This window comes from Heliangelus exortis, chromosome 2 (genome assembly GCF_036169615.1).
Source record: "Heliangelus exortis chromosome 2, bHelExo1.hap1, whole genome shotgun sequence".
In the NCBI taxonomy this organism is placed as follows: domain Eukaryota; kingdom Metazoa; phylum Chordata; class Aves; order Apodiformes; family Trochilidae; genus Heliangelus; species Heliangelus exortis.
Window position 1 is genome coordinate 5,491,356 of NC_092423.1, and position 21,469 is coordinate 5,512,824.

General features: G+C 45.3%; 1 protein-coding gene across 5 annotated transcripts in view; it reads right to left on the reverse strand.

The window, feature by feature from the left end:
- Positions 1-21,469, reverse strand: part of LOC139792006 (mitogen-activated protein kinase kinase kinase 3-like) — an 82,340-nt gene that overhangs the window by 22,840 nt on the left and 38,031 nt on the right. For 3 of the 5 annotated variants that reach the window (XM_071734626.1, XM_071734622.1, XM_071734623.1), the window contains 4 exons: positions 11,887-11,930; positions 10,791-10,890; positions 4,797-4,910; positions 3,179-3,290 (listed from right to left, as the gene is read on the reverse strand). In XM_071734626.1, the coding sequence (XP_071590727.1) occupies positions 3,179-3,290; positions 4,797-4,910; positions 10,791-10,890; positions 11,887-11,930 (370 nt within the window). The remainder of the gene's footprint in view (positions 1-3,178; positions 3,291-4,796; positions 4,911-10,790; positions 10,891-11,886; positions 11,931-21,469) is intronic. The other 2 variants (XM_071734625.1, XM_071734627.1) reach the window with 2 other exon arrangements.

Here is a 21,469-nt window from a genome sequence, read left to right on the forward strand (position 1 = left end):
TGCCACAGCTCAGAAGCCTGGTTTGCCACCGTTGAAAAAAAAAAAAAAAAAAAAAATTTAAATAAAGCTTTTTGGACAATGTTTCCACTGAAATGGTGATTGTGGAATGGGACACCTCAATAATTTGTGGATAGTGTTCCGAAAGATGTATTTCCTCAAAGTAAATAAAAACAGCCCTCAGTTATCTGAGAATCCAGAACCCTTTATAGCCAAAGTTTCCTGGCACTCAGATGAACATTTGCAGATGCTGGTAATTCAGAGACTGGAACATTTTCCTCCTCCCCCCCTCAAAACAAAAAGATGGGATTTCTACTGAAAAAGTTTATGGAGAAAAAAAAAGAAAAAAAAGAAAATATTGACTTTGCATAAGGTTTTTTAGGGACACGGAGACATTTTCTGTCCAGCAGAAGCAAAAATAGCTAAATCTTCCCCAGAACATCTGCCCTCCTTCCAATGTCCTTGTGCCAACAACATGCAGTTTTATTACTTTTTGCTGCTGCTAACATGGCAGAGTCAGCAGAAAAACATGAGACATCCCAGAAACACGGAGAACTTGACCCTGAACCACCTTTTTTTATAAAGTCACTTTAAATCTCCTTTTAAATATGATTTCAAGAGAAAAAGGTGTATTAAGTGTTCCTCCTGAGAGACACCATTTTGATGACAATGGAAGTGAACACTGGGAAACCCCTTGCAGCTGTACCTGAAGAACAGTTTCTCCTGCAGAAATCCCAGCCTCTTAGCTTGCTTTTTGACTGTCCACCAAGTTCAGTGAAATCCTCAGTTCAGAAAACCACAAGAGAGGATCACCACTGTCTGCTCCTCTATTTGAGACACTTCTCTCCTTTTCAACTCAATGGATTTTCTGCCCAGCTGCTCCATTACCCAGTTCTGCTTCAGAAGGTTAAAAAAAACCCCAAGTGTGCTGGAGTGCAAACCCCTCCTAAGCAGAGCTGCATCAGCTTCATACAGACCCCAGATAACTCCAGAGAGAGGTTTATTGTGCTGCTACTATGCAGAGGGTTTGTGGTGACCCCTGCTCAAACCAAGACTGGGTTACTGGTTGGACTTGATGATCATAAAGGTCTTGTCCAGCCAAAAGGATTCTCTGGTACTGTGATGGTCTGCACAAACAAACCAGAGGGATGACTAAAGCATGGGGTGCTTACCTTTGATTCCTAACCATGTGACAGCACTGAGGACACTGATTTTGGTGCATGAGCAATCAGCATGCAGACCCCCTTAAAGATCCCAACGTTAGCATCCTAAATCCCAAATCCATCTCCACCTCTCAGGCTCTCACCCTTGCAGAGCTGATGCCTCCTCCTTTGTCTGTCTTATCTACAGGATGCTCTTCAAGGCATCCTCACAGTCAGTGGGGCAAACCTGGTACCAGGGGCACTCCTGGTATGACAGCAGCTCCAAAGCAGTAAGGAGAGGCCAAAGCATGGCATAAAAGTTGGGAGAAAAGTCTAACTTTGCAAGAACTATCTCCTTGCTAGCATAGCTACAGATGGGATCAATTCTGCCCATCACGCCCAGTTCACACATCAGTGACAGCTCCCAGTGCCACAGCTCTTCACTGGCTTACATTAACAGCTTGAAAAGTGCCAAAAAAGAGCAGCAGAGATGTTTTGCACACGCAGAGTTTCTGCTGAGGCTCTGTGCCCTGCAGTGTGTTTTGTGTGTGCATTTCATTCAGAGCCACTGAGTGACTCTGCCAGACTCTGGGCAAACTCTCAAGGGCTGTGTGAGCTGGAAAAAAACACCTCAATAGAAAAAGACATCCCTGGCACATCAAAACACCAGGCCCAGAGAGAGATCTGCCACCCACTCCTGGCTTCAGTCAGAGTTGGGCATGTCTGCACAAGGACCTGTGTTTGACCTACCCCAGAAGAACATTGTCTCTGTATCATTGGCTGAGGTGCAGTAAACCACAGGCTATGTTATCAAGGCAGCACAGGCTCTAAGACAGAAAAAGGGCAAATCCTTTGAGAAAAATACCCTTTTGTTGCACAGAGAATAGACTTTGGAAGTGCTTACTGCCATGTAAGTACAGAGCATCTCTGGAAGACCCTTTATTCAAGGCCTCTGATGCTGTTGTTTCTACAGTTGTTGAATAATAAAAACAAGAGGGATCTGTAGAAATTACCCTGTAACCAGCACCCACAGACATGGCAGAAAACATGCACTGTATGACAAAAATCATTAATTCTGCCTACAGGTAGTAACAGTAATAATTACACCCCTGCTATGGGGTCCTATGGGCTGCTTTACCAGTTCTGCTCAAGACAACCTGTTCTCCATCAAACCCCACAAGGTTCTTCACACTAAAGGTCCTGCAGACAGCTTATCAGGTACTTGTCATTTCCAAAAAGCTCAGGGAATTTTACAAAGCAAGAGAAGCATAACCTCAGGCACAGAAAACCAAAGAAAACACCACACAAGGCTACAAACAAACTCCAATCCGTGTAGAGCTGCAAGGAGAGAGCAGCCACTTGCCAGCCTGGCTTCAGAGGCTGCAGGAATCCCAACACCTCTGAAGGAAAGGGATGCTCCCCTCCATCTGAAATGCATCACTGAAAAACACTGCATACACCCATTATCCTGGGAAACCACAAAAGCAACTACCACAGACTTCATGTCACCCAAAAGAACAGCCTGACAGCGCAGAGAGGTGTATTTGGTCCTCAATTTGTGAAGCTGATTTCAGCTAAGGAGCTAAGGAACCTGAGCCCAGTCATCTGCATTATTCTGCAAATAAGAAAGAGGGGGAGAGTTGACAAGAGACCAGCAGCAGATGGTTAAAGGAAAAAAGGTCTGAAAAGATTCTTGGCTTTCTATAAATCCTCACTCTTCAATTGGATGAAGCTCAGTAGCATCCTATTCACTGGAGATTTTTATCACTGCATTTTCCCCTGCAATTCACACCTCACATCCCCTGATCTTCTGGGCTCTCAATGCCCAACAAGACCCTTTACTCAGCACAACCCTGACTTGTGCAGCCTGCAGACTCCTTTCCTCAAACTAAGCATAAACAGCAACTCCACTGAGTGGGAGACAAGGGGGTGGCTATCCTGACTGTAGGAGCTGCAGGTTTGAGACAGGAAGGACGAAGAGGGTGATGGTCCACCTTGTAATAGCCCAAAACACCAGAAAAAGTGTTTGTTTTACTGACCTGTTGAGTATTTCCGTGTCCTCTCTGAATCCTTGTACAGGGATCCCATGATATCCCCCATGGATCTGGAGATCCTCATTTCATGCTGTTTACTGTTGTTCGGCTGGAGGAGCTGGTAATGAGACACAGGGAATGATCAGACTCTGCCAGAGCCCTTGGAGACACACCATATGAAACCCTGTATTTGGCTCCCTATGTCCATATTACCCAAGAACCATTAAAAAAAAAAAAAAAAAAAAAAAAAAAAGACATGTATGTAATCTAGGGATGGTCCAAAAATCACTCACAAACGATTCACATCTGTTATGAAAATAAGAAGATAAGACTGTTCTCCAGCTGATAATGATAGCCACAGATATTTGACATAAAAGACCATTTCCACACTGCATTATTTCCATATAGAGGGAGAAACTGATTCCTGCTCTGTTTGAAATCCCAAAATCAGAGCCTCTCCTCCATGCCTTACAGCTTCAGCACTGCAGAGGTTCCTCTGTAACAGAGCAGAGAGTGAAGCATCAGGCTCTGCTTTGGAAGGCAAACCAGGGGAAAAGCAAGGAGATGACAATCCAGCTGATAAATGGGAATAGCCAAGTCTTACTAAGATACCCTCAAATAGTGCATTGGGATTTTGTGATAATTTTATGTATGACCTTGGAACCCCATGTTCTTGCATGGTTACCTGCTTCAGGAACATTCAGAACACGTCTCAAAGGTATGAATGAAACTACCTGTCTGCCCTGCTCTTGGTAATTGAACTGAAATACTGCAAAGTTCCTGCAGTTTCTAGGACAAATTGCCCCAATCCTGCCCAGGATTTAGGAACCCCTGACTGATGGTTCAATTTTCCACTGTGACTCTGCTCCCTTTGCCTTTTGAGAGCCCCTCAAAAGGGAAGAAGTTCCAAGATCTATCAGCACCATGGGTAGCATGAGGACAAGAACCAGGGAGTTTCAAGACTCCCAGTCTCTCCAGTACTTCTAGGAAATATAAGGAAAGAAACAGAGTTGCAACATCCCTAAATCTCTTGCTTTACAGCCTGTGCTTGGGGCAGCACGAAGTGTGCTTTGGCAAAACACTCTGTGCAGGCGAGGTCAAGAGCACAGCCCTAGCTGCAAAACCACTGAGCTTGGGAAAAACAAATAAATAAATAAGGGGGAAAAAAAAACAAAACAACAAATCAAAATAAAAAAGAAGACATGAGACTGAATGAGGCTGAAGGGTTCTCCAGTCTGCTCTTCCTGGCCTTTAGCACTGCAAGCATCACACGGAGGGAACAGTCCCCAGGTTGCCACTCAGCATGGCAGGGGCCAGGGCATCACCCTGAGAACAGAGGAAAGGTGACAGCAAGCCAGAAGCACAAGGGGTTCCCTTGGGTTTTAACTTTGTTTGAGGGTGAGTGTGGTATTTAACCCTTTAGAGGCTGCAGAAGGAACTCAGAAGGGGGCTGAGCTCTGTCTCTGGGCTGCCACCACCAGAGGATTTCCCAGCAGCTGAGCCAGAGCTGACCATGATAAGTTTGCCCTCTGCTCTGCACCATCAGGAGACATTTCCACTCCCCAGCACAATAACAAGGCATCTCCCTCTGGACACAGAAGAGCAGAGAAGGTGAAGAGCTCACATTCGCTTTCTTTGGAGCGCTCACAAGGACCCGCAGGCTCTTCAGGGAAGGGCTCAGCTCCAGCTGTTCCATTGCTTTGTCCAAATCTTCCTGGGATTTCAGCGGGATCAGGAGCTGGAAGGGATTGAACAAACACCAGAGCATGGCAGTGTCACACTTCTGGGTAAACAGAGGAAGCCAGATCCTTGCAGTGAGCAGCTTGGGAATTTGGGGGATGAGGGAAGGACCCCAGAAGGAGGATGGGAAACAGAGCCCCCCGTACCCTCCAACTTGCTGAGCTCTGATGTTTTCTTCCAGGAGTTCATCTACCAAGGAACAGACACAAAAAAAGCACAACAAAAAACATCTGCAAGGAGAGACCTTAAGGGTCACATCACCAGTTCAACCAGTGGGAAGCAGAGAGACTGGAGATGAAACCATAGGCTTGCTGCCTGCTATTATGGGGCTGCTCTGATCTTGGAGTTAGTAGGCAAGACCTGCTGCCACCCAGCCCTGAAAGAGCCCCACACATTCCTTCCAAATTTCTTCTTGGGAAGAAGGTGCTCCAAGATCTGGACTCAGTAATTTACTCTGGTAGATCCCCAATGGCTTTCCCTACTGCTGGAACCAGCACAGTGTTTGGGCATTAGGTAATATCAGGGAACATCTCACAATTAATAATCTCTTCTCTTTTGATGTGAAAGCTGTACATTTCTTTCCTTCTGAGAACCACTTGTTTGACAGAAAGTTCTGTTTCTCAGCAGAGCTAATGCAGCTTCTGCTCTTTATAAGGTAAAGGCACTGGAGAGCTACACAGAGCTGTGTCTACCAAGCAGCTGAAGGTCTGTATGTTTTCCTGGGAAGTGGCAGACTACTGACCACGTATTTCCAGAGGGAATTTGACCTTCTTGACATTGATTTGTGGTGTACCACGTCCTACAGAACGTGGTCCTGCAGAACTTCCAGCACCCAACAGAGCTGCACTTCAGAGGGGCTCTGCAGCCTTCTGCTGCCCTGGGCTAAGAATGAAAACACAACTTTTTGCCCCTCATCCTGGAGCATTCTGCTTAATCTCCTAAAACCCAGCCCTCAGCCTCTGCAGGTTGCCTCAAGCACTGGCACTGAATCCAGCTTCTGCCTGTGCCAAAGTACACAGCAGTTACACCTACCAAAGGGACAGGGTGGCCACAGCTTCCAGTAAGCTCACACTGGTCTTACTGGGAGCCACAGCTGCTGAGGACTTCTGAAAGGCAACTCAGCCCACAGGGTGATCAGGCTTCATGCCACCAACCACAGCAAATGCACCTCGGATCAACCACTCCAAAAAAAAAAAAAAAAAAAGACACTCAAAAGCTGCCTGTGTGTCCACCTTTTTGATCCCAGGGTGTTGGCCAAGGGCTTGGCTGTTGGCCCACAGGCAGCTACACCTCAGACTGTGCACTGAGGCTGGGACCACAGGGATGGCCAGGTCAAGGGAAGGGATGAGGTTTCACCCCATTAAACTGTGCTGCAGTCACCTCCTCCACCCAAGGACCACAGCCTGGGCCTGCCAAGCTCTGTCTGAGGTGTCTGCGTGGCTGCTCTTTCTGCAGAGTGAAAAAATCAAAGATTGGGTTGAGTTTCTTTCCTCCCATGTGATAGGAAGGTTATCTTTTGTCCCCATTTTGCAGACAAATCCAGACATGTGCAGGGCCACCTATTTCATATGAGAAATTATCTGCTTAGCATCATCCCACCAAGAAAGCCAAGGTGCTGCAGCTGTGCTCCTGAGCTTATACCTACCTTAGGCACTCAGCTTGGAGAGACTAAAAAACAGGGCTGCAAAAGGGCATTGAAATATTTAAAGTTTAATTTTAATGCAACCTTTAGAGTCATAAAGGAAATCCCCAGGATCCTTATAGCTTGCATGGAAGTTAAGACATCCAGAAATTGGATTAAGAGGTGAGAAAAAGAATCTGCCAGGTGTAATTGTTGGAAGCAATTGCTGAGGAAAGGCAGGGCCAGTTCCCAAAAGATATTTAAGTAATAAACTCCAGGTTAAGTTAGGAGTGCTCTTCCAGTGTAAGGTATGCAAACGTGGTTGAGAAATTTCTACAAAAAGACAGAAAAATTGATTCGAGCACAAAGCTTTTAACTCATTCACCCAGGAAGAGGAATAATCAGGTTGTGCACTCTTTGTCTGAAAACTGTTTTGTTATTTGTGTGTTAGAAAAAGATTCCAAGGGGAATTCCTGAGAAAGCCTTGGCCCAGAATGTCCTACAGGCTGCTGAGGAAGGGCCTTGAGTTCTCAACTAAACCAGAAGGGGAAAAGTTGAAGAAGATGTCCCTTACTTCTGAAGCAAGGGGCTTATCCAGCTGTGAAGTTTACAGAGAACACCAACACCAGTCTTGTCTGGGTTGGGCCAAACAAGCAAGGCTGGAAACACATTCCCAGTCTGTGACCGGGCTTGGATATGGATGGGAGCCCTCAGGTAGATACCAACTATTCAGGGCTTTCAGTAAATCCATGGAATAAATGGTTGGCCCATGGTTCTACTTTGGGATCTGAACAAATCAAAAAGTGGTTACAGCAGCTATCAGACAAAGATGGTATTGAATACATCTCCCAAATGCTTTACAGCTGTTCTCAGTCCTTTAAGCAGCAGAGCTTGAGAGGCTGACCTGGTGAACTGCTTAACACTCTTGAAGTTCACAAGGGCTCCACAGGTGCATCAAGGAGCTAAGTCCTCTCTCCTACACTCCCCCACCCAGAAAGGAGGATGGTGGAGAGCTGGTTCCTCTCATTTCACCAGAAATGAGCAGAATGTGACTCTGAACTGTAATCACAGTTCAACTGCTCACCCATTCCTTTCCTGAGCTCCTCTCAAGTGTTCAGAACAAGCCCTCAGCTGCTGCTGAACAGAATGTTCTGCAGGTCACTCCTTCTCACTCCAGTATCTCAACATTAACACATTTGCATGCTTCAGAGGAGCCAAAAACATCAGGCAGAAATTGCCCTCCTGTAAAAGGGACTGGAGCCAGTATTTAGCTTGGCTTTGCCTATCACCCACATCTGGCAAGGAGATTTTGCTCCATTTGGCTTCCAGACTGTGGCACATATGGATATTAGGAACAGATATCAACTAGGCACAAAACTAAACATAGACTCATGCAGAACTAATCACCAGGGGGCATTTCAGTAACTGGGTTTATTCTAGCAGAGCAAGCAGCATTGGTGAACAGCAAAGTTTACTTGCACAGAAGTTGCACTAAACAGAGCTTGTTATTCTTGTAGCTTCTAAATAGTGTTGTCCCCTGGAGCCTAAGGTTTTACTGTGGGATGTGGCAGTCAGTCCACTGCAGTCTACAAAAGTGAGGGCAAAGGGTGAGTTTTCACCAGCTACAACTGCACTGCAAGACCTCACTCTGTAAGACACTGCAGAGAGCCAAAGAATAGTAGGAAACAGGGTTGGGGAAAAATCTGAGAGGTCAATTAGTTCATCTTCCTGCCCAATGCAGGACCAACTGGCATCAACAATTCTCGACAAATGTTTGTTAAATATGCTTTGAAACACTTCTCCTCCCCCCAGTCTCATTATGGAGGTTCTACCACTTCCCTAAACTTTAACTCTCCCTAACCTTTTGGAATGATGCTGAGGGACAGCCTCAGAGGAGTCATGCAAGGGGAGGGCAGAAAGGAACTGGTGGCAGAGCACTGCACAAGGTCACATCAGGAGGTGATGCTGGAGATGGGACAAGAGACACAGCAACACTCAGTCACACCTGGAGCTGCTGTTTAGCAGTGCATACAGATCACAACCAGACAGAGCATCTGCTGCAGAAGGCAATCTTTCAATCCACAACTCAGCCAGATGTCTAACACACACCACCCCGTGCTGTCCGTGGCCAGGCAGGATTTTGCTGTCCTGCTTAGAGAGATGGGCCCAGCTTAATCCTAACATGCAGACATGCCCAATAAGTACACCCACAGCCTGGCCCTGCTCTTATCTGTACCAGCCCAAGCCCACTGATTCCATGGTCCCACCAGGATGTGATTCATGTGTGCTCCTGCTCCACCCAAATGCCAAGCTCATCTCACTGATCTTGGCTTCAGAACTTCACCAGGACAGGGACTGCCATTTGGTGAGTTTTTCCAAGGGTCTGTTGACCCCAGTGTAATTTAGGTCTACAAGGTGCTACTGCAAGAGAAGCATCTGCTGGCAATGAAGGATTTCTGCACAGCTCTCTTTGAGCATGAACAGAGAGTGAAACATTTAACTGTAATGAGGCTGTGGACAGGCTACCTCTGAGATTTCCAGTCATGAGACTAAAAAACCTGACCCAAAACATGCAAGGAGCCAGATACTGGCGTGCCACCATGAGGATATGTAGGCTATTTCCTCCAAGGTCATGTCTGTCTCTTTATAGTGTTCCCACAATAAAATCTCTGAATTACTACCACTCAGACCTCCTCCCCAAAGTGTGGGTTCTCACAAGGAGGGATTTTTATGTATGGAAAAACAAACCATCAAAGCTCCTTCTCAACCCTAAGAAGTCAGGAGTACCCAAAGGCCTGCTCTGGATCCTGTTATGTGCTGTGCACATGTCCAGGAAGACAGATTCTAACATGGAATTAAATGCATTATTTAAGCTTCTGTTTGCTATTGCTGGAAAAAAATTCCTCTTCCAGTGGAAAGAAACCTGGAATGAAATGAGTCATTCCTGGGGAATTCAATGGCAGGCTTTTCCCTGGAGGGCTGTCAGAGAATGCCCAAGATTAGAAACCTGACTGCATTCAAAGCCAAGACCCAGCAGACACTTTGGTATCATGAGGTACCTATTATAAAAGAATAACAATCTTTTTGTGGAGCAAATCCCCATTGAAATAAAAGGAAGAGGGAAAAAAACAACCCACAAGCCAACCAAAAAAAAAAACCAAAAACCAAACCAGAAGAGGCAAAGCTCTCTTCATTACCTCCTTCTCTATTCACACTTTAATGAAAGGCTGTTAGTCATTTGCAGTTAATTCTTGATCAAGCAAGGTGTCAGGACAGATCCAAAAGAATTGGTATTTAAAATCCTGTCAGTCATCTGGTCCCCTTCTCTTTCCCAACACCTCAAGAGTCCAGTGGCTCCAGCTGCCTGCTCAGTTCACTGCAAAATCCCTCAGAGGAAAACACTGAGCACACCAGAACAGACACCAAGGATTGTTCCCTTCAAGGTAAAGGCCCCCATCAGTACCTTCCCTTCAGACACAGTGTTGGGCTCCAAGAAAAAAGTTGGAAAACAATGAATAAGGTTGGGTGAGAAACATCTTCAAGCCTTAAAATACACAGAGCACAGGGAGAGGGTTTCTTGGCTGCCCATAAGTGGCCATGGGACCTGCCAGAGGAACCTCCAGTGATGCAGATTGCACTGCAGAACCACAAGAAGATGCATCAGGGTTCTGGGGTGAAACAGTCAGTGCTAAATCAAAGTATGCTCTGTTAGCAGCACTGTCCCATATGCTCTGCACTTCACCACTCTTCTAAAACTGCCTCCAAGATGAGAAGACTTTACATCCAGCCCAGACAGGCAGTAGTCACTTCATGTGGCTCTCAGGAAAACCATTTGGTCTCAGCTGTTCTCCTCCTCACCTTGTGTCTCAACAGACAGACAGACACACCGAAAGTTGGTCCTGTTGCCATGGGGAGACGTCTACCACTGCTGTGTACAACATCTCCATCATCTCAGTTACTTAATTCCTTACTCTGTTTCAGTTAGGGGGATTATTTTTTTGTTCTGGGAGAGAGCAATATCTTTGTGTCACCATTTGAAATAATTTTGAGAAGGAGCAAGTCTGGCTTGGAGTCTCAGAACCCATCTGAGCTCCGCCCGGACAACAGCTCTTGTCCTGTCACTAGCTGGGAACCACAAAATAGGATTATTCTTCACATCTACATAGAACACTAAAATAAGTCCTTAATGATTTCCCAGTTCTGAAGTGGGCACCTAGAGAACCTAAACCACTCCCTTAACAATAAGGAGAAGAGTACCTCATTGTTCACACAGAACAAGTCCATCGTCTGTCCAAAAGCATCTGTGACCTTCTGCACCACTTCTTTGAATTTGACTGGTCTTGGAAACTGGATAATCCTGTGCACATAAGCAAATACAATAACAGCACCATTTTAGTAGAAGCATACTATAACTTGGGATTAGATTGACAATTTAGAAGAAAGGATCTCTATTCTTCAATCATAAAGAATAAAGCTTGCTCCTTCCTTTTATACTCATAGAAATGCTGCTCATCTGCTATGCCTGAGAGAAGATGACCTACCCTACAAGAATATCTACCAAGAATCCTCTTGGTAGGCAGCTCTTCTCTTCCTCCCCCTTCTGAGATACAGATGGAAGGGAAGGAAGTCCACTAACCCTTCCCTGGGGAAGAGCCAGTGTCAGGCACTGGTCTGTGACAGCTCCATTTTCAGCAAGTGGCTCTGAATGGGGAGGAGGGATGGAAGAATCATGCAGGCTGGTGGCATCCTGCACCATCACATGCAGCAGCTCTACAGGTACATCCTAGCAGGTCCAGTCTAACCCTGAGGTGATATTACTTAAATTTATTTTGGCTCTAACATGCAACTTGGACCATCAGCCTGTCAGTTTCCTGCTCTGCTGAAGTCACCAAGCACCAAGCAGAGGTGATTCCATGAAAATGTCAAGTAGGGAAGGGCAGGCAAGCTTTAACTCCCAGCTTTATTTTTATGGGACTCGTGCCCAAAATCTGGTTATCTTAAGTAAGTGTCATAGGCTGCTAATCAAAAAACATATTTCTGCAGAGTTGCAGCTCAGCTGTGGTTCAGCAGTGCTCAAGAACTGAGAAAAGGATTCAAGTGTGCACCCTAAGTCTCTGGTAAGAGGCATTAATTACTTCCAGCTTGGAACCACTTTGCCTGCATGCAAATCCCCAGAGGTACTTGTGGCAAAAAGTATGAAAAGGCAAGGCTCTTGCATATAAAACTGTAGTTGATTTTAGGGGAATGAATCCTGCTGTGAGCTCATCTGCAGCTGGCTGAAGTCAGTAGGACAAGGCTGGATAAAAAGAGTAATTTGTCCCTGTACATGTTGGGGAATGGGTTGGGCACATACCTCTTCTCTCCTTCATATTCAAACTTGATCCTGACATTGCGCTGCTGAAAAAAAAAAAGCAGAAAATGGTTAGGTCTCAAAATGCAGCCCAGACTGGCACACAAATCCAAAGCTGGCAGCAGTTCTCAGGAGACTCCCCTAACACCAGTGGGCCAAGCTGCCTGCTGGACTTGCAGACTTTGGGGGAACTCCACATCGCTGATAAATGTGCTTGGCAAAAAACAAGTTATTCTGTAAAGAAGAGGACACTCATCCATCGGTACAACAGTTAATTTTTAATAAAATGTATTAGTAAAAGTGGAAAATCTTGAATGCTCTGAAATCAGTTGGGAAAAAGTCACTATTACCAGAGGCAAATGTGTCTGTCCATCTTCACCACTTCCCATGGTTTCAGCCCAGCACTCTTCTCTTGGAAATCCAAAAAAGCAGAGCTTGGAGGATGTTTAATAGAACACAGAATCTTTGGGGCAAAATACTAAGTAAACCCAAACACCCTATAAGTGGAGAGACAATATTGGGTTTTAAAAGTTAACAGTGCTAGGGTGGTTGTTATTTTGTTAGGACCTCCAAAATGCAAAGTTTATTAGCACCACTGCAGCAATCATCACTTCATCCACAGTAAATGCTCAGCCTGAACTGATCCATTGCTCACCTCAACAAAAATAATTACATTTTCCCAAAGAAGAGACAGCAGAATCATGGGCAGACTGGGCACACAGCTGTGCAGAGACTGGTAAAAGCCACTTCTACCATCCTCTATTTCTGCATATTTAGCAGCAAGACCACAGGGAGCCTGTTTATTCATTCAGCTTCTCAGACCAAGCCAGAGCCAAGCATCCCTCCAGCATCCTTTGCCTCATGCCATGACTCTCCAATGGTCTCCAAGGCAGAACAAAACCCTCCAATTCCCAGACCAGATTTAGTCACCCCAGTCAACCAGAGCTCTGCCCCCACTAGTGCACAGAAGTGGTTTTCTTCCCATGGAAAAAAAAAGTGCTCAGCACCTCCCTCTGAGGTGCAATACCAGGGAGGGTTTGGTCCTGTGCTGCCTGCATCTCAGAGGGATAATAATCCCCGAATGGGTGGGTGACAGCCCTTCCTGAGCAAGGGCCTTATCTCTCACCCGGGCACACTTTCCATGCTCTCAGAGAGAAACCAGAGCCAGAGTGAAACAGCTTTGTCTCTAATGAGGAAAAAGAGCATTCTTTGGGTTATTTTTAAACTGACAGGTTCTCGAGTTCTGCAAACACCCATCGAGGTTTGGGAAGTCGAGGCTGGAGGCAATTCAGCTGAAATGCTTAAAAGAAAAACTCCAGCAGATTCGGGGTAAACAAGTTGGATCATCCAAAACACATCCTTTTTATCTCTGCTCATGGCGTTTTCTGTGTTTCCAGAAAGGCTGGGAAGAACCAGTGCTGGGACAGTCACCAAATGGGGCACTCCAGCAGCGTTACAGGCCTGCACTAAGTGGGCACTTACATCATCTTGAGGTCTACAACCCAAACCCACAACACTTGGTCAAACTCCAAGTTTGCTCCTAGAACCAGACCCAACCCATAATGATACTAAACTAACTCTAAAACAGCCCAAAATTCAAAAGGAGGAGAGATGACCATAAACAACCTAGTGCTGAAGTTCCGTATCATTCTACAGAGGCAAATAGAGGTGGGATTGCCACCTTGGATTATCTCTGTTGGAAAAAAAGAAGAGATATGAGCTCTTTTATGCCAATTTTCATTTTCATGTGCCTCTCTGAACAGGGCCTCTTCATCCCTCCTGGATGCTGGCAGTACATCACCCAGTGTGAGTTCACTGCATGTAGCTCTGCAAAGCCCTTCTATAAAGTAAGAGAGAAAAAAAAAAAAACAACTCAGGACAGGGAACTTTCGAGGTTTCTCCTTACAAAGGAGCAGGACGTGTTAAGGGGAAAAGCTCCTGCAGCTCCAGCCTTGCTGCAGGAAACCTTTCAAAACACAGGTTTCACTTTCAGCAGAGACCCAAACTCTGCACCGAGCTGGGACACGGCACGCGCTGTGCTCCTTCTGCTGAGCAACAGAGATTTCACCAACAAGCAAGTTTTGAAAAACAGCTTGTGGCTGGAAAATGTCAAAACACTCGTATAAAGCTCCTGAGAGAGAAGGGAAGAAAGAAAGAAAGAAGAAAAAAAAGTAGCCACAACCCTGCTGCATCCTTTTCTTCTACATCAACAACGGGGCTGATGTGCTGTGGCCCAAAGCCAAGAGAAGTGAGCCAGCCAGAAGTAAGCAGAGCAACACACACACTGGTTGGGGAAGGGGGATGAAAACCCACTTTGTTTGTTAACTAATTACTGTTTATACTTTTTGTTGACATAAAACCTCCCGGCTCTTGCCTCCCTCAAAGACTTTAAACCCATAAGCATATGGAAAAGGGAGAAATATACATATGCACAGTGTGAGAAGGTGGTTACAATTATTTTGCAATCCTCCCTTGGCTCGCTCATGTTTTTGACCCACAGTTAAAGCTGAATTCATCACTGCTATCAGCAGCAAATACTTCTTTCCTTTAAAAACTAATAAAAAAACCCCAACCAGTGGGCAGTGCCCAAAGCACTAGGAAGTCCCAGGGGGATGCAAAGCACTTCCTAAATGCTGGAGCAGGCTGTGATTTTTTACACCCATGGAAATCTGGTTTGGAGCAACTGGTCTGAGATTACACAGGGTGTCTGGGACACGGCCAAGTGCTGGAGCAAAATCTCACGCAAGCCAGCACCCAGCACCTCAAACACAGGACTGAGCAGAAGGCAGGACCTGCATCTTGTCCATAAGGACCTCAACACAACCTGCAAATGCTTGAGAGCATTTTATGGAAGAGGTGTAGGTGCTGGAGGCTGCTGGATCCTACACACTTTCGCAATTTTGGGAGCAATGAAGACAACAGCAACTCCTCCTGCACAATCCAAATCATCCTGTTTACCCTCCCTGCCACGAGATGTCAAATGAGGTTAATGGCTGCCTCGTTCTCTTCACAATTAACAGGTCACTTGTGGTGTTGGGGAACAAGCTGAGAGATTCAAAAAGTGCATGTGTTAAATAAATTGGAGGAGAGGGGAAGACCAAGCCACAAGACACCAACCTTCACCATGAGCTCTGGCAGAGGAATTCATCAATGGTTTCACGGAGCATTGTGCAAGATGAGGCAGGTAACAGAGAAAGCAGGGGAAACTGAGGCACAAATATATGAGCCTCTTTATGTAATGATGTGAAGAAAAAGCCTAGCTTGGGGAACAGAAGAGCTTCTTGAAGCCTTTCAGTACATAAAAGGGCTGTTAGAAGATGGAGAGAGACTTTTTACCAGGTCCTGTATCAACAGGACAAGAGGCAACAGTTTTAAACTGCAACATAATTTTGATTGGATATAAGAAAGATTTTTTATGATGAGGTTGGTGAGACCCTGGCCCAGGCTGCCCAGGGCAGGTGTGGCTGCCCCCTCCCTAGAAGTGTTCAGGGCCAGGCTGGATGGGGCTTGGAGCATCCTGGTCTGGTGGGAGGTGTCCCTGCACACAAAGGGGGGGTGGAACGAGCTTTAGGGGTCTTTTCCTACCCAAACCATTCTGCAATTCATTCTGTAATGCAAAATAGGAAAGCCAAGCACAGAATTTAAGAGATTTGATCTCCTGGGTTGTACAGACTGAGTAACCTTCCCTCTCCACGTGCATTTCCTTAGGACATGGAGGAACCCCCGTCTTGCCTGGCGCCTGGAGGCCCTGCTGCGACACAAACAAAATAAGTGACAATCCTGACAGGAAATACCACAGCAATTCCCTTCGTTTCTGGAATAATTCCTTCTCCGAGATACTTGTACCGGCATTTCCTCCAGCCCTGCTAACAAATGGTATTTTACTCTTTCTTGCCATCTGCCTCAGAAAGGAAAAAGCAAAGCCACCACAGTGGCCACAAACCCCATCGCCATCTTTCCAGGCTTTCCTTGAGGTATTTTTAGCTCCTTCCTCAAGACTTCTCATTTCACAAAAAGACCTCAACTGCTGAGCTTCAGAGGGAAGTACTGACAGGAATGGGGGCAAAGGGAGGAAAAGGAGCAACCACTTCTGTCCATGAGGTGCTTGGCTGGGGACCATGGGCCACGCACCATGGCGGGCTCGGCCAAGTTCGGCCCCTGGAGCTGGAGCAAAGCAGCCCTGAGTGCTGGTTTAGATTAAGGAAAATGTTAGAAAAAAAAAAAAATGGAAAAAGTGTTTCCAAATGAGGTGAATCATAATCTTATACAGAGATCCCTGAAGAGCTAACTGCTGTTTGTAATAAAAGCAGACATGGAGAGCAGGAAAACATGCGGTTGGGTCTAAAATGGAAGCAGCTTTGAAGGAACAGGAGGTGCTGAGCACACGTGGCTGCTGAACACCCAGAAGGTTGATCAGATTGGGGGCACCAGCCCAAGCTGACATTGGTGGTGGAGAAGGGTGACCAGTGGCACAGGGACACCCACCCTCGCTGCATCACCCTGATGCCACCATCTTGCAGCCAAGACCTCCATATCTACCCACACACTACTGTGGCACCAAGAGCTGAAGCACCTAAAACTACCATACTGCAAAAGCCCAGACAAGCACCAGGTTCAAAAACTTCTCCATCATGTTCCCTCCTCCCAAATTCAGCCACCATCTGGAATTGCATTCTGATTGGACCCTACCTCTGTGGCTTGCTTTTTGGCTTTGCTCTTGCCAAACCTAACCAGAGTAGAGCTTTGCCAATGCTGAGACACAACAGGGATAGGACCTTTGGATCACTCCTTCTACCCAAATTCATAGTTTCCTCACAGACTACCTAAAACAAAACCTCTGAGCCCAGTACCAACCTTTCCGAGGTCCAGAAAGTTAAAAAAATTTTTTTTTTTAAAATCATCATTAGGGGCCTCCCCTTCCCTTCAGCACTGCACCAAGAAGGGCTTATTCCTGCTTTGTTCTTAACCATCCACAAGACCTTGGGCATTTGCTTTGCCTCAGTTTCCCCACTGATTAAACAGGGGCAAAGAAGAAGACCCATTTCTGCATGCAGAGGGATTATTTTCACTTCTCTCATTTTCCACTTTTTGGATTAGGAAAGAATAAAAAAAAACCCTCCGGGTGGTGCAGCATCCGAGCATTAGCGCTCTATTGCTCCTTTGAACAAAGCCACGAAGCGGTGGGGCTTCTCCTCAATTTACAGCTTCAAAAATAAGAGGAATCAGCCCCGAGGGGACTTCTACACCTCCTCGACATGCACGTTGTTTGCATTTGTCCTGTGCTCACCCCTTTTAGCAAGGGGATGTTGGTTGGGAGGCAGACAGCTGGAGCAGGGCCCGGAACCGCAATAGGAGATGAGTAATGCGCGGCATTAAGGAATGATCTGCACAGAACCCCCACACACTTGGGGTTATTCAGCCATCAGACAGAAGGGGGTTTGTCTGGGATTGCCCCCTTCTCCTTTTGGGGGGATGAAAGGGTGGAAGAATCTCTGGTAGATAATTCTGGTCCTCCTCCTGGGTCCTTTTTTTCCTCTGAAAAAGCGAGCCCAGCGTGTGAGCAGATAGGAGGTCAGTGGAAAGATGATGTTTAGAGTGTTTACTGCTGTCCTGTTATAGCTTTGGTTTATACAGCAGCAGAAATCACAGCCTTCAAAACGTTTAACCAAAACCACCTACCTGGCAAGGAATAGCTTTTTTTTTTTTTTTTTTTTTTTTTTTTCCAGCTGGATTTTGCCTTGGTATTACCCTCTTAGAACCCAAGTCATCTCCACTCACATACAAGGAAAAACCTCTTTCCCAAATCCTTGGGACTCCACTCCCTTTTCCATCTCCAGCCAGATGTTTCCCAACCAGTGCTGCTGCCCTCTTGGTCCCTTGCTTCTGCCCCAGGGTGGTGCAACCCCTGCAGGTCTCCTTAAAGAGACTCTCATCCTCAAGGTTGTATTTATGGACCACCATTATAATCCTCAATGGTAAAACAGAAAATGATAAAACTCCTTTTAGGCTGCTTGAAGACCTACAGAGAGCCCTAGACCATTAGCTATTCTAGTTATGAGTAAGCCTTATCCTGGACCCAACATGCCAAAGAAAAGAGAATCAAGAGGTAATTTACTACAACAACAACATTTAGGTCAGTCTGACATTTGTTGTGCATGGGAAAATGGTCCTTGCAAATACTGGACTTTATTGCTGTGGAAGCACTTGCAATCAAAATTAATGTGGCAAAGGAAGAGCTTGGCTGTCATCAGCTGTGGCACAGACCACATCAATACCTTGCTATTAGACCCAAGAGCAGCACCAACAACCAACTTCATACTGTGAGTTGCCAGCACTGTTTATATAAATGGAAGTGCACATAAATAGACAGATGCAAAATAAATGTTAATATAATTGCTCTTCTCTCCTCCATGCTTTTGTTTGGGATTTCTAATTCTTTGTGGTTTCCCCTCTTATGCCACTCATCTTTCTCCTGAGTGACCACAATGCAGACCTTTATTCTGCTGTTTCATCCTTCCCCTCTTCAGAGCTACTGCTCTAAACGAACTCCTTTGTCTCTTCAGTCCAGGAGACTGCCTGAAAGGACTTCTTCCAGCCATGCCAGTGAATGCAAGAGGAATAATAGAGTGATAAAAGGAATAATGGGGGAATAAGAGTCCAGAGGATGCACTAAGAACGATGTCAGGATGATCCTGCTCTTCCCCAAGAGCAGCTCCCTTTTGAAGATTATGCAGCAAGTATTGCTGTTCTCATTTCCAACTTGTTCTACAAGGAGGCATGAGACATCCAGAAACTCAGCCTTATTCCTAAACTTGTTTGCTAGGAAAGCAAACAAAGAAAAGGAAGAGATTTTTCTTTTTTTTTTTCTTTTTTTTTTTTTTTTTTTACACAATTTGCCAATGGGTAAGTTCATTTCATAACATGATCTGAGGCAAAACTGACAATATTTTTGGGAAGAAACACTGTGTAGGATGCACCACCACAGACTGCATTCTTGTGTGGCCCAGGCCTACTAGGAATACTCTTTGGCAGGCTCCAAATTTCAACTGCTGTCAAGAGACCACTAAGGAACCCCTCCAGGAGACAGAGATGAGATAGCACTTTGGTTGAATTTCTTCGTGGACCAAAAACTGCTGCAAGCCACAAAGGGACAGTCTAGCTAGACAACACATTGTTTTTTAAAGGGTTTTTCAGTGGAAATTTGGAACACTCACTGAAGGATTCCCATGCCTCGAATAAGTATTTTTCCACAGGGAAAAAAAAAAAAAAAAAGTCTTTTTTTAATCTAAGAACTGAACACCCAGACCCAAGTATTTTGACGTGATCATGTTGCTGCAGGGCCTCATAGAGACACCTACAATGATACCCAAAAGAAAAATTTAGCATTTGAATTTCAGTGCCCCACAGCCTCACTCTTCCTCTCCAAGAGGGACTGTGCAGGGACTGTGGGACTGTGGCCCAACCAGCCAACCTGATCACAGGGAAAAAAAGGGAACACCAAGTACCAAAGGAACAACAAATCACAGACATGACAACAGCATTTCCAAAGCAATCTTTCCCCCCACCCCCATCGATTTCTGTGCTAAAAACCAAGGAAAAAAAAACCTAAAAGCCACCCAAACAAGTTGATTAAAAGCTTCTGAGCTGCAAACATGAACCAAGTCCCCACTCATTCCACCTACTTTGGCCACTCCCCACCTCACAGACTAGACTCCCATCATCCTGTGTGAGCCAGACTTGTTCCAGCTTGTCCAATTTAGTGAAGCAACAATTCAACACACTCCAACGCCCTGCATCTCGTGGGGCTTGTTGGTCTGAGCCCTCAGCCCCGGATGCGTGAGGAGAGCAGGATGCTGACTATTTGTGCCTCCTCCATCAGAGAGTTCTGAGTAACTATGAGCACACAGCTACGCCTGGTCTGCTCATGGCTAAAAAGAAAAAAATCATGCAGGAGACAGTCTTTTTCCCAGCATCAGTGTTGTAATCGAGACGAGCGGTTTGATTCCTAATAAAATCAAATTAATTGCAGGTGGCAGCCAACAATGGTAAAGCTAAGAGTAGAGCACAACATAATTTGACTGGTGATTTTTAAACGAAAATACGGAGTGGATGGATCGGGGATACAAATTTGATTTTAAGACTTTGATTTTATGAAACTTTTGTAGATAAGAATTCAGCCAACGAAAAGTATTCTTTTTCTTATTTTTGACTAACTATCTGGGTTCACCGTGCTAACTGCAGCATTTGCAGGTTTTTTTAAATGACAGCAAAGGTTTTCAGCCATTGTGAGGAAATAAATATGTTATTTAAGAGAAGTCTGGAAAGCTGTGCTGTCCTGAAAGCATCCCGAGATGGCTTGGAACAGTCCCCACCCATCAACTCGCAGAAAACGCTGCCCTTGGAGCCATCCAAAGCTCTGCTGGATCGTCTGCTTTGCCTCCAGCTGCAGAGAGCCAGCTCTGAATTTCTCTGGTCCGTTTTGTAAACATCTTGGACTTCTTTCAGCATGAGCTGAACACAAAATCCAGTGATTCAACTTGGACAGCTGCTACCGCCAGGACACCCTCTAAAACAGACATGCAATGTGCGCACGTGTTTTCGTCTGCATGTGTCTAGGAAGTCTGGAGGGATTCGGGAAAGGATTTTTCCTCTCTGCATCCAGCCTCCTTTGTTAGCAGCACAAGTGCCATTAAAATATGCATGACGACAGTAAATGACAATTTGGTTTTTTTCCTTGCTAGGCATTCAGCTGATTGCAAATTTACTCTAAGCCGTAGCACTCGAAGCAGAATTCGAAGTGGATTTGCTCGCAAGCTTCCTGGTTCTCTTAATTATTTTTCCCTTTTTTTTTCTTGAATTCTTTCTTCACAATTTTTGTGTTCATGTAATATTTGTTCCATATGCAAACGGACTATTAAATCCACTTTAGCTATTATATCAGTGTCAGCAAATAACTTCTGTTGTTGCTCAAGGGACAATATTTTTGCTCACCAAATCGACCGTGAATGCGCAACAAGGTCAAAAGGTTTGGGTTTAGGAGCATAAAGATAAACAGCAGTAATTAAACACTTTATATAAGAATGACATTATTCCTCCCATGAGATCCTGGGTGTCTACAGCTCAAAGCTGGCAGTCTGTCTTTCAAATATCTGAAGTAAAATGTGCACGATAAATATTGTATTTCATCAACGCTGTCAATAGAAAACATTTGACTAAACCAAATCTTAAAGCTACATAGCCTGTAACAAGTTCTACAACTTCCAGTTCTAAAGCAAGAGAAAGAAGTGCCCTGGAGTGAGATTTGAGATTTTTAAACCAGTTTTGGGCTCTAATGCTGTATTTATGAATAATTGGAGGCATCACTTTTCTGCTCCTCCATTGCTCCTCTATATACAGGGATGCCTGTAGCTTCTTTTCAGCTCTTCAAAAAGAGGTTCTAAAGCTTATACCTCTGTAAAATTAATTTATTTCTCATCTGCTGAGGTCCTGCAGCACTCATTAACGTCAGCTCTAAAATATAAACTCTGTTCTCCCAGCACAGTGAGAACCATTCCCCATCTCTTTGCTCTACTGGAGTTTGGGGTGG